The sequence below is a fragment of the Ornithorhynchus anatinus genome, chromosome 5 (assembly GCF_004115215.2).
Source record: "Ornithorhynchus anatinus isolate Pmale09 chromosome 5, mOrnAna1.pri.v4, whole genome shotgun sequence".
Taxonomy (NCBI): Eukaryota; Metazoa; Chordata; class Mammalia; order Monotremata; family Ornithorhynchidae; genus Ornithorhynchus; species Ornithorhynchus anatinus.
Genome location: NC_041732.1, coordinates 15,740,485 through 15,753,955, shown reverse-complemented (window position 1 = coordinate 15,753,955; position 13,471 = coordinate 15,740,485). Strand labels below are relative to the sequence as shown.

The window sequence follows — 13,471 nt, the reverse complement described above, 5'->3', positions numbered from 1 at the left end:
CTACCTCACCTGGATTACTGCATCAGCCTCCTTCCTGACCCCCCAGCCTCCTGTCACTCCCCACTCTAGTCCATACTTCACTCTGCTGCCTGGACATTTTTCTATAAAAATGTTCAGGACATGTTTCTCCACCCCTCAGAAGATTCCAGTGGTTGCTCATCCACCTCAACATCAAACGGAAACTCCTCACCATTGACTTCAAAGCATTCAATCACCTTGCACTCTCCTACCTCACCTCGCTACTCTCCTACTACAACCCAGCCTGCACCCTTCACTCGTCTAGTGCTAATCTTCTCCCTGTGCCTTGGTCTCACCTATCTCACCGCTGACCCCTCATCCTTGTCCTGCTTCTGGCCTGGAACGGCCTTCCTCCTCAAATCTGACAATTACTTCAAAACCTACCTTCAAAACCTTATTGAAGACACATCTCCTCCAAAAGGCTCTCCTTAAGCGGCCCCCTCCTCTCCCACTCCCTTCTGCATCACCCCGACTTGCTCCCTCTGTTCTCCCCTCTTCTCAGCCCCATAGCACTTAAGTACATATCTGTCATTTATTTATATTAATGTCTTCCCCCGACCCACTCTAGACTGTAAACTCATTGTAGACAGGGAATGTGGCTGCTTATTGTCATATTGTACTCTCCCAAGCACTTAGTACAGTGCTCTGCACCCAGTAAGTGCTCAACAATGAATAAATGAAATGGACTGTGTCCAACTTGATCACTCTGCAGCTACCACAGCACTTAGACCAGTGCCTGGCATATAGTAAGCACTCAAATACCATAAAATGAAGAAGTAAATAAATTTTTCTCTCCCCTTCTTGACAATCCCCCGAGTTCACTTGTTTTTGAGGGGCAGCTGCCACAAAGTGCTCCGATGGGTTGAGAGAAGAGTTAACAGTAACACCGAGTTCTCTCCCCTGAGGGACAGCTGATGGCTCAAGGCCCAACGCCAAGACGTTCTACAACGCTTGGACTCCGTTTCCCCCCGATCCCTGCGCTTCAGGAGCCCTTTCTGGAGTCCACCCTTGACCAGCAAGGTGTTTTACCAGTTGCAAACCCAGAGCTTTTACTGCATGCTCCCTCTTCCAGTCAGCTGTGAAGATGTTTAGCTTAACCAGTTGCAGCTCAGCCCTCCAAGAACCCATCATCTACCCATCCTGATAACTGGCCATTTATCCTGTTCTCCTCCTCCTGCCTTTTGGCCGGTTTTCTACCCTTGACAGGCATTCTCTCCAGTCACAGGGTTACTTGGTTTTCACACAAGTCTAAGTTGTGTCTCCTGCCCTGGCTCCTGGGAGGGGACTTGGGGTAGGATGAAAGATGGTAGCAGCAGAGCTTTAGACCAAGAGGGCGACACTGCCTGAGTTGAGAGGAGCCTTCCTCCAGCACCATTTTCCCCAGTGAAGTTAATTATAGCGCTATTGGTGTCTTTCTTCATCTTACCTTGCTACTCTTAATTGGTATTTACTGAGCCCCTACTCTGGACAGAGCACAGTTCTAAGCAACTGGGAGAGTACAAACAGAGTAGGTGGACATAATCCCTGCCCTCAAGTAGTTTATGTGCTACTGGGGGGAGGTGAGGTCAGAAGAACCTAAATACTTTGGGGGTACAAACTCAATTGCACAGGTGATGCCGAAGAGAGAATAGAGTGGACAGATGAGAAGCTAGTTAGGGAAGGCCTTCTAGGGGAGGTGTAACTTTAGGAGGGCTTGAGAGATGGGGAGAAAGGTGATCTGTCAGATCTGTAGGGCAAGGGCGTACCAGGCGGGAGACATGGCACGAGCAAGGAGTTGACAGCGAGAGCCAAGAGCAAAGCCCAGTGAATAGGTTGTTACTGGAGGCGCAAAGGGTACGAGCTGGGGTGGAGTAAGAGAGGAGGAAGAACAAATGGGGGAAGAGAACTGACTGTGGGCCCTGAAGCAGATAGGGAGGACCATATCACAGGACTGAGCCAGGGTCAAAAATGAATGTTCTCATAGCTCTCCTTGATGCTTGAAAAAGTCTCACCCATCATAAAAGCCTAATCCAAGTGGTTCTTCTTCCTTCTCCTCCTCTCACTCCAGGGTAGGGGTCCCACAATGAGAGCAACCCCGCTGGCTGGGGGAAACACATCAAATAGAAGCTCAAACGCCCTCACACACACGAGGGAGTGAAGCATCCTCTCCTTGATGCTCAGAAAATTTGGTCACCCATTGTAAGTGCCTTATCCGAGTGGCTTCTCCTCCTCCTACTCATGAGCAGGGGGACTCTTGATCAGCATAACCCCGCTGGTTGGGGGGAACACGCCAAAAAGGAGCCCTCACACTCTCACACATGATGAAGCAAAGCTTTAGTCTGTCCAAGGCCGGATTTTATGCTTCCCCGCCAATTCGCTTCCACTCTGCAACACAGTGGAAAACAACCGAGCTGGAGCAAACGAGCGATTGAAACCGGCACAGGCTGGAAAACAGAGTGGACCATTCTCTTTCAGGAAGCTCCCAGCTGCCCCGGGTCTGAGCTGCTCAGAGGGCCAGCAGTCATCTGTAAGATGCTCAGTGGAAAATAGCATTGGCTTTGATTACTGTCCTACACGGGAAAAATATTTTCCAATGTCATAGCAACGCTGTCATTGGGGCTCATTTCTTACCCTCATTACAGTAGAAATGGGCGGACATGAACGAGAAAACAAAATTCTGGCTTAGACCCCGTTTCTACACATCGATGCCCTTCTTCCAGTTATTCATAATAATAATAATAATAATGTTACTTGTTAAGCGCGTACTACGTGCCAAGCCCTATTCTAAGAGCTGGGGAGATACAAGTTAATCAGGTGGAACACAGTTCCTGTCCTAAGTGGGGCTCACAGACTTAATCCCCATTTTATAGATGAGGAAACTGATTCCCAGAGAAGTGGTTTGCCCAAGGTCACACAGCAGACATGTGGCAGAGACGGCGTTAGAACCCAGGTCCTTCTGACTCCCAGGCCCGTGCTCTATCCAGTAGGCCACGCTACTTCTTGGTTACAGGGAATCCTTTAAGAATCAACCACCCCAACTGCTGCTAAGGACGACCTTCAAACAATGAAATTCTGTGAGCTCTCTTCATCCCACTGTAGACTGTAAGCGAGTTGCGGGCAGGGAACTTGTCTGCTAACGCTGTTGTACTGTACTCTCCCATGCGCTTAGTAAAGTGTTCTGCACACAGTAAGCGCTCAATAAATAATAATGGTACTTGCTAAGTGCTTACTACAAGCCAAGTATTGCTCTAAGCTCTGAGGTAGATAAAAGTTAATCAGGTTGGATATAGTCCCTGTCCCACTTGAGGCTCACCGTCTAAATACGAGGAAGTAGGACTGAATCCCCATTTTACCGTGAAGTGACTTGCCCAAGCTCACACAGCAGACAAGTAGCAGAGCTGGGATTAGAACAGAGGCCCTCTGACACCCAGGCCCGTGCTCTAGACCTCGTCCAGTCCACATACCAGCCGTCGAGTCGAAGTCAGGGGACCACCTAGATGTGTGTCAAGAAGGGGCCAGAAATCAGAAGTCAGCAAAATACCCAGGTGGGGAGCAGAGTTTGGCAAACCACACAGTTGCGGGAAGCCGATGTGTGGGCTGCATCCAGGGCAGGAGAGGCCCATCAGACGGATTAGCAAAAAATGCACCCCAAGAGAACTGGAGAGGGGCCCTAACTCCCTCTTTATATAACCTGAAGGGCAAATGAATGGATGGAAACCCAGAACCGGTATGTGCTCATAACAGCCAAAAGGTAGTGGCTGGAACTGCCCCCAGCATCGGGAAAAATCACAGCCCGCAAACTACCCAAAGTGGGCAGAACGCCCCAACGGGAGTGGCGGACCGGGCAGGGGTCCTCTCCCCCACCCCAGTGATGCCCTGTGTCAGCAGGCCACATTCCTCCTCTGCCAAAAGGTGGAAACAACCGGCTTTCCCCTTCCTGACGAGCACTGCGAAAGACTGGCAGGGGGTCGGAGAGGGTGAGGCAGTGCCAAGAAGGGGACAGCCAGCTCGCTCATTTTGCTGCCGCCGCCACCACCAAGCAGCAGTTTGGGGTTCAGCAGCACCGGCTTTCACAGCCCTCTGGGAAATCCCAGCCTGAGAAACCCTGGTAGAGGTGCAAGGCGGGAGAGACCGTTTCCAAGAGCAAGACGATCATTCCCGTCTTCGAGGGTCCTGGCAGAGAAGTTGACAGGGTGGGACAACTTTTGCGGAGGGTTTTAAAAGCCATGGTTTGAAAAAACCTCCCTTCTTCCCCTAACAGCCCCCACCTCCATTTTAACAATTCAAAACTGGCTCGCATTCATTTAGAGGGCAGGAGAAATTAATCAATCATTGGCATTTTATTGAGAGCTTCCTGGATGCAGAGCACTGGACTGACAGAAGACAATACAATGGAGTTGGTTGACGCCTCCTGTCCTCCAGGAGCTTTCAGTCTGTGGGGCATCCTGTGTTTAGTCCTTCAGAACCCCAAAAATTCAAGGTGGAAAGTCCAGTTTCACGAGTCTGTTCTATAATCAGAGAGGAATCCTTTTCTTGAGGAGTAACTGGAAGCAGAGTCACAAAACTGCATCACGGCCCTAGTGGAGTTGGTTCCCCATTTTCAATATAAGCAAGACTTTTGGATATGTTTGCTTTTTTTTTGGAATGAGAGCTGTCCAGTTGGTTAGATGCACGTCTTTCCGGAGCCAGCGCAGAATTTCAGGAGTCTGGGAAGTCTAAGTGGTACCTCCCGGTTCTGAACATAACGTACTGCTTTCCAAAGTACATTTCCCATTTCTCACATCATCACATCCCGACCGTCCGCTTTAATACTTCCCCACATCCGGGTGACAGGACTGTGAGTTTAATCAATTGATCAATCATAATTACTGAGCGCCAACTGTGGGCAGAGCGCACACCGTACTAAGCGCTCGGGAGGGTACAATACCACAGATTTGGTTAGAGGCGTTCCCTGGCCATAATGAGTTTACAATCTAAAAGGGGAGACAGACAATAATATAAAGCAATACACTATGGACATGGGCGTAAGAGCTACGAGGCTGAGGGTGGGGTAAGTATCAAGTGCTTAAAGGGTACATATCCAAATGCAGAGACAACGCAGAAGGGAGAGGGAGTAGGGGAAAAGTGGGCTTAATCAGGGAAGGCCTCTTGGAGATGTGACCTCAATCAGGCTTTGAAGGTGGGGAGGGTGGTGCCTGGCAACTATGAAAGGGGACATGTTCTAACCCAGAGAAGGATGTGGGCGAGGTGATAAAGAGATGGTAAGGTTCAGGAAGGGAGTGATATCCCCCGATGAAATCTCAATGACCAGATCAAAAACCAGAGCCTTCAGACTTAAGATGCTTTAGAAGAAAGAGACTAGTACAGCAAATAATAATTACACTAGTTCAGCCAAAAGGGGGGGAAATGACACAGGAGGGAACAACAGGCTACTTCTCCGAAACGAAGTCTTCCCTCAAATTACCTTTCTCATAGTGCAGGGAAATGGCACTGGATTTCATGGTGATTCCGCGGACCTGCTCATCTTCTCGACTATCCATGTATCTCAGCTGGCACAGGGGAATAAAAACACCGAGGGTTTGAAACTCACCAAAAGCAAATCTAGCCGGACCCGACAGGTTTTACGAAGCTGATTCAGGGGCTCTTCTCTTATCGAAAATAAAAGCAGGTCGCCACCCCAACCGGCCCCGCCAGCTCCTGGACCCAGAAGGTCAGACTGAGCTGGACCCCAGGAGGATCAGAACAGACCTCCCCTCCTCACCACCCCCACCTGCCCTTCCCCTTCGTTCTCCGCAGCACTCGGCAGGGAGGCGGAAGGACCTAGTGACCTGGTGGACTGAGCCCGGCCCCGGGAATCAAGAGACCCGAGTTCTAGTCCTGGCTCCGCCACTTGTTTGCTGGGTGATCTTGAACAAATAATTACTTCACTTCTCTGAGCCTCGGTTTCCTCACCTGTAAAATGGGGATAACATAACTGTCCTTCCTCCCTTCTGGACTGTGCGGAACTGGGACTGTGTCCATGCGACTGTGTCCAATCTGATTATCTCCAATCTTCCCCATGGTCAAGCCCACAATAAGTGCTTTATAAATCCCACCACCATCAACCTTCTCATCTTTATCCTCCATCCAGCAGAGGAAAGGGCAGCAACAGAACCCCCACCACCCCGCCCCAGGGCAGGGGTGAGAACTACAGCCACCCCTGACCACTGAAGAGGTGCAGGATTCAGGCGACCACCTCCCCACGGCTGGAGGAGCTGGACTCCCAGACGTGCCAATCCCAGGTCCCTAACGAGGCTCGAGTTTCCGGTTTCAAATGCTGGCTCTCCGGCCTGGGGAAAGCTCTTTGACGCCTGCCTTCTCCCATTCCCTGTCCCTCCACTACTTGCCCTGGGCACCAAATGGAAAGTTGGCAGCGGTGATGGGATCCCCTTCCACTTCCAGAATTGGGACGGGTACGATTTGAAGTCCTGGCCAGTTAGCGGAGCTGTTCCACCCAGAAATCCACCTCAGCCCACCGATGAGTTTCTTAGCTAGGTATTCTGCAGAGGGGCCAGGCCGGAGGCTATTCAAACTCTTCTCTTTTTCCAGGGCAAGGAACATGTTACCTTTCCTGCCAGACGGCTGGAGATAATCCCATTGCTCGATATAAGAGAGTCAGCCAGGGTGGTTTTCCCTAGAAGTAAAAAGAAAGTGACTTGATATAAAAAAATAAAAGAATAGACAATTAAGCCATGGCAGACTGGACTGAGGTCAGCTGGGGGTCCACTTCTTCTACAGTAAGATGTCGAGGCACGGTGGAAAGGGAGAAGGGTCCCAACAAAGAAGGGACTAGAGGTCCCAGGACTAATGACAAGGGAAGCGGAATTAAGGCTTCTTGAGAGAAGGCACGTTATTACCGTCCAGAGGCATCACTGTCTCAGTGGAGGGAATTGAGGGGGACAGAAATTCTGCTTAGCACACCCTTCCCATTTGCTTCTACCTCCAATCGACAGAAAACATTGTGGCCTAGTGGGAAAAATCCCCGCTTTGCCACTTGCCTGCTGTTCAATGGGGATTCAATCCTTTTTCTTCCTCCCAATCGGTGAATAGTATTTACTGAGCACTTACTGTGTGCAGAGCACTGTAGTAAGTGCTTGGGAGAGCACAATACAACACAATCCCTGCCCACATGAGCTCACAGTCTAGAAGGAAAATGATCATCCCTTCCTATATGGGGAGTATAATCTGGGCGGCCTGGGTGAAAACCTGGAATCCTAACCGCTAGACCGTATAGGAATCTCTAAACTATCAGCCCTCTGTGGGACAGGGACTACGTGAGCTATGTCCGATCTGCTTACATCGTGTCTTCCCCGATGTTAAGCATAGTGCTTGACACCCAGTAAGCACTTAACAAAAACCACAGTTATTACTATTATTATTTCTGTGATGTGGGGGGTCAAATGTGACCTTGAACAAGTCACTTAACTTTTCCGTGCCTCATTCTCCTCATCTGTAAAATAGGCATTAAATCCCTGCTCTCGCTCTTAAAACTGTAAGCTCCAGTTACGGTGCTCGGTACCGTGTTCGGCACACAATATTTAACAAGTACCCTGTTATCATTACAACAATAGTTACTAGGATTCTGAGCAGGGCAGTGCCCCTTGGGAAGACACCTACAGAGGTGGAGGTTTCTGAATAATAATTCAAAAAAACCTAGAAACACCTCAGGAGGTAGATGGAGGAGGAATCCTGAGAACAGCTGACTGCAGGGGCTCCCGGACTTGGATGATCGAAAACAACAAATCCCTCTCCTGTCAGTTCCCCCTGCTCAATATGCAGACTACCCAACAAGGGTCTGCAAGTTCAGGGGAAGATAACTGCCTCATCTTGGAAGCCAAGACTTCCTTCCTTTCTGCCCTGGTACCAGTCACTGATCCGCCTCCGATCCAGGACCCAAATCACAAGAAACTCCCTATTTGCAAAATAAATTCCACCACCTGATTCTTTCATGATCACATTCAGCACCGCCCCCCCCCCCCCACTTCCACTAATTGTAAAACAGGAACATCCATTTCTCCCTCCTCCCACCCTCACCCCCAATATTTACTGCTGAATCACTCCAGAGCACAGTGGATCACCTCAATTCCCTCGCAATTCTCGTCCTTTTATCTTTCCCCTCTGGACTCCAAGCTCTTTTTGGGAAGGAAACATATCTACCAACTCTCTTGAACTGTACTTTCCCAAACACTTGGTACAAGTGCTCCACTCAAAGTAAGTGCTCAATAAATACAACCGATTGGCTGACTGACTGATAGCCAAGAGATTTATTTGGACGAGCCCCCGGATTTGCTGATCTTTCCTCTTTGCCCAACACTCCTGCGGCTAGGACCACTGAAGAGATGGACAACTGCTGGCCTGACCCAGACACCTGATTCTCTTCAAGGAGCAGGCTTATGCCATGGCCTGCAGTGAAATGCCAGTGTTTTCTCAAACCTAGAGGTGGCCGTTCAACTCGGCGGGCGGCGCTTCCCTGGAAGTCGAGCTCTGATCTGGTTCCGGCCAGCCTGCAGGGCAGGGTCTGGCCTGGCCATGACAGCACCCGTACTGGGCTCCAGGGGAACTCAGTTTGGGGCAAGATCAATCAATTGTCGGTATTTATGGAGCCCTGGGGGCAGAGCACTAAGTCCTGGGGAGAGTGAAAGAGAGTTACCAAACAAAAGCCCAACTCACGGATCTGACCACCTTGTGGGATGGCACTGCACCCCTGAATTTAAATTCTTCATGGCCTCGGGCAGGGTGCCCCTGCAGGCTGCTGGGACATGTAGTCCCTGCAGCTCTCAGGTACGAATGGCTCCTACACTGTCCACATCAAAAATGAGGTCAGGTCCCCCCAGGGCCCACCCACCTGTTGGACTGGGTCAGGTCACCCCGTCCTGGGACTCTGACGACGATGGGCCAAGAGCTCTACCTTGGAGTCGCAGCAGGATCTCATCCACAATTTTAATGTTAAAAGGCTCTTTTTACCCACCTACACAAATCAAAACTCACCCGTGCTGGACAGCAGCGACATGGGAGAGAGTCGATGGCGGCTACTCAAGTTTACTGTGAGGAAGGAGGCAATGGTAATCCACTTCCGCATTTTTACCAAGAAAACCTTATGGATAAACTACCAGAACAAACTGCAGACAGAGGTGGGATGTTCTGCGAGAGATGTGTCCGTGGCATTGCTGTGGGTCAGAAATGACTCGACAGGAGAAGATAATGCAAAACTGGAGGTTAAATGTGGCCTAGTGGAAAGAGCACAGGACTGGGAAGCAGAGGATGTGGGTTCTAATCCCGGCTCCACTTGTCTGCCAGGCAAATCACTTCACTGGGCCTCAGTTCCCTCATCTGGAAAAATGGAGATTAAAACTGCAGGCTCACATGGGACATTGACTACTATCCTACCTGAGAAGCATGTATCTACCCCAGTGCTTAGTTCAGTGCTTGGCGCATAGTAAGCACTTAACAAAAACCATTGAAAAAAAAAGGCAGGATGAGTCAGAGGCCTGTTCTCCTCGTGCTCTGTGAAGTGCCCCAGATGTCTCCGATCGCCGAGAAAGGCACGGCCGTGGCACAGGCTCACCGTGTCATGTGGTCCCTACACTCCCGGCTCGGGCAGCATAAGTCAGCGCCGCCCTCAGCTGCCCAGAGCGTCACCCCTTCCATGTGCCCACCCAGGCTCCGGACACAAGGCTTACCGTGGTCCACGTGAGCCAGGATACAGATGTTCCGGATGTTGGCTGTGTTCTTCTGGAGTTCGATCATCTTACCCAAACTATTGAGCACCATGTTTGCGGTCTTCTCCTGTGGCTGAAAATTAAATAGCATATAACCCAGGTCAGCCACAAGTTGAATTACTGTTCCTATCACTGAGATCACCTGGCCCCAGACTGAGTCAGGGGGAAGAATTTGAGCCGGGAATAGAAAAATGCACTTCAGTCTCACAGCTAAAGGCTGGGAGGGCCGGTTCGATCGATCAATCAATGGTACTTGACTGCTTGCTGTGTGCAGAGCACTGGGAGAAAACAGAATTAGCAGACCTGAACCCTGCCCTCCAAAAGCTTACAATCTAGTTCAAATTAATGGTTATCATTCTGCTCTGCTGGTTTTGGGGAGGAGGCGGAGTCTACCAGCCTGACAGAGAGCACCCCATTTGCCAGCGATGGAAACCTCTGGAAAGCTCCAAGCCAGAGGTCACCCCCCACAGCCCATCCCAAACCACCATCCAGGACACTTAATTAGCCTTGGACCCAGAGGTATCAGCCACGGTCAGTCAGCTTGAACATAGCAGCCACTTGTCAGCTGTGTGACTTTGGGCAAGTCACTTCACTTCTCTGGGCCTCAGTTACCTCATCTGGAAAATAGGGACGAAGGCCGTGAGCCCAACGTGTGACAACTTGATGACCCTGTCCCTGCAGTCAGGGACAACCTGTTTACCTTGCTCAATGCTTAGAGCAGTGCTTGGCACATAGTAAGCGCTTAACAAATACCATCATTATTATTTCAAACAAGTGGCAGCCAGTGCCATTAGAGGTCGACTCTAAGTCGCATTCTTCTTGTGACGCGATGGGCAGGAGGCCTCCCGGACAGAGAGCTTGCCAGTCCTGGGCTTCTCCCCCCTAGTTTAGCAGTAGTACTTAAGTTAATAGCTCGGGTTTATAGAGCATCCTTGCCCTGATGGATCACTATGGAGCCAAACCAGTAAAACCCACAGGACAGCATTTTCTTGCGGGGAGGGTCAGAGCCCGTAGGAGTATCCTGCTGGGGTTGGGAATTAGCTTGGATCCTCTCGAGTGCCTCTTGCCTAAATTCCACAAATGCTGGCTCCCCGGGGGCCTGGGGGCTTTCAGTTCTGAAATGGGTCAGGTCTCCCTGCTCCAAGTTGGAATTCCGTTCCTGGGAGCAGGTGTCCCCTGGTGTGCACTCTGACAACCACATACTGAATTACTGGCCCCATCACTCAACCCGATCACGTCCAAAACAAAACTCCTCATCTCTCTACCCAAACCCCGTCCACCTGCCGCACTTTTTTTTTTAAATGGTAGGCACTGTACTAAGCAGCATAGGTACAAAACACGCAGATTGAACGCAATCACTGTCCCGCATGAGACTTGCAGTCTAAGAAGGGAGAACAGGTATCGAATCCCCATTTTAGAGATGGAGAAACTGAGGCACAGAGAAGCAGAGCGACTTGCCCAAGGTCAAACAGCAGACAAGTGGCAGAGATGGGATTAAAATTCAGGTCCTCTGACTCCATGCTTTTTTGATTAGATCACACCATCATCCACCTCTCATAAGGCCATAATCTTGGCATTGTGCTCAACTCATCTCTTTCATTCAACCCACATAACCAATCTGTCTTGGGAGAATTCAACAGAATTAGCAGATGTGCTTCCTGCCCATAACGATTTTACAATCTACAGGTTGTCTATAACAAGTCACATAAGTAATTTATAGTACATAATTTAAAGATACGTTCATAAATGCTGTGGGGCTGGGGGTGGGGAGAATATCAAGCATCCAAATGTCACAGACTGAAGTACATAGACGCAGAAGGGAAAGCAAGCAGGGGGAAAAGAGGGCTTAATCAGGGAAGGCTTTGAAGGTGCAGAGATTGCTGGTCTGGCGCAGGTTGGGGTATAGTCGGGGAGTAGCAAGGTTAGGAAGGAGAGGGAGAGAGTGCTAATGGAGAACCCAGAGGGTATGGTAAAGAGTTTTTGTCGGATGCAGAGACGAATGGGCAATCACTGGAGGTTTTTGAGTGGGGAGACGTGCTTCGAATGTTTCGTTTAGGAAAATGTCAGGCACTGTGCTAAGTACTGGGGTAGACAGGCCAATCAGATTGGCAACAGTACCTTTCCTACAAGGGACGCACAGCCCAAGAGAGGCAACAAATATTGAAACGCCATTTTAGAGATGAGGAAACTGCCAGAGAGTTAGGTTGAATGACTTGCCCAAGATCACACAGTGGGCAAGTGGTGGAGCTGGGATCAGAACCCAGAGCTCCTGTATCTCAGTGCTGTGCTCTCCTCATTAGGCCACACCGCTTCCCTTCCCAATTCTCCTTCCCCATCTCCCCCTGGGCCGAACAGCCAGGCCCCTCAGTTCAGAAGACCGGGGGGCAGTGGTGGGGGGGAACCTGTGGAGTAGAGAAGCAGTATGGCCTAATGGATAGAGAGCAGGGCCTGGGAGTCAGAAAGTCATGAGTTCTAATTCCGGCACAGGCTTGGGAGTCGGAGGACTTGGGTTCTGATCCCGGCTCCGCCGATTGTCTGCTGTGTGACCTTGGGCAAGCCATTTAACTTCTCTTTGCCTCTGTTACCTCATCTGTAAAATGGGGATAAGAGCCCCACGTGGGACAACCTGAATACCCTGTATCTATCCCAATGCTTAGAATAATAATAATAATAATGATGGCATTTGTTAAGCGCTTACTATGTGCGAAGCACTGTTCTAAGCCCTGGGGGGATATCAGATGATCCGGTTGCCCTACGTGGGGCTCACAGTCTTAATCCCCATTTTACAGATGAGGTAACAGAGGCAAAGAGAAGTTAAATGGCTCACCCAAGGTCACACAGCTGACAAGCCAGACAACCCATGACCTCTGACTCCCAAACCCGTGCTCTTTCCACTGAGCCATGCTGCTTCCCCTAAGTGCTTAGAACAGTGCTTGGCACATAATAAGCGACCTCTGACCTCTGACTCCCAAGCCCGGGCTCTTTCCACTGAGCTACGCTGCTTCTCAAATACCATCAGTGTGTGACCTTAGGCAAGTCACTTCAATTCTCTTGGCCTCGGTTACCTCATCTGTAAAACGGGGATTGAGACTGTGGGCCCTAAGTGGGACAGGGGCCGTAACCAACCCAATTAGGTTGTATCCACCCCGGCCCTTAGACAGTGCCTGGCAACATAGTGCTGAACAAATACCATAATTATCAACTCCTTCCCTGGAGCAACCCCACCGGCTAGACACTACTGGAGGAGAGTCGGTGAGGAGGATCAGAGCGACCGGATCATCTTTCTACAGAAACGCTTTAGGCATGTCACCCACCTCCTCAAAAATCTCCAGTGGTTGCCTATCAACCTTCGCATGAAGCAAAAACTCCTCACTCCTGGTTCCAAAGCTGTCCATCACCTGGTCCCCTCCTATCTCACCTCCCTTCTCTCCTTCTCCAGCCCAGCCCGCACACTCCACTCCTCTGCCGCCGCACTGGGCCTCCTTCTCGCCTGTCCCGCCGTTGACCCCTGGCTCACGTCCTACCTCTGACCTGGAACGCCCTCCCTCCTCACCTCCGCCAAACTAATCTTCCCCCTTCAAAGCCCTCCTGAGAGCTCACCTCCTCCAGGAGGCCTTCCCACACTGAGCCCCCCTTTCCCTCTGCTCCTCCTCCTCCCCATTCCCCGTCCTCCCTCCCTCTGCTCTTCCCCCTTCCCCTCCCCACAGCACTTGCCT

At 50.5% G+C, this 13,471-nt stretch overlaps 1 protein-coding gene across 3 annotated transcripts in view; it reads right to left on the bottom strand.

The window, feature by feature from the left end:
* Positions 1-13,471, bottom strand: part of EFL1 (elongation factor like GTPase 1) — a 235,451-nt gene that overhangs the window by 220,346 nt on the left and 1,634 nt on the right. For all 3 annotated transcript variants that reach the window (XM_029065776.2, XM_029065778.2, XM_029065777.2), the window contains exons 2-4: positions 9,717-9,828; positions 6,603-6,670; positions 5,462-5,546 (exon numbers count right to left, since the gene is read on the bottom strand). In XM_029065776.2, coding sequence (XP_028921609.1) covers positions 5,462-5,546; positions 6,603-6,670; positions 9,717-9,807 — 244 coding nt within the window. In that variant the 5' untranslated portion in view covers positions 9,808-9,828. The remainder of the gene's footprint in view (positions 1-5,461; positions 5,547-6,602; positions 6,671-9,716; positions 9,829-13,471) is intronic.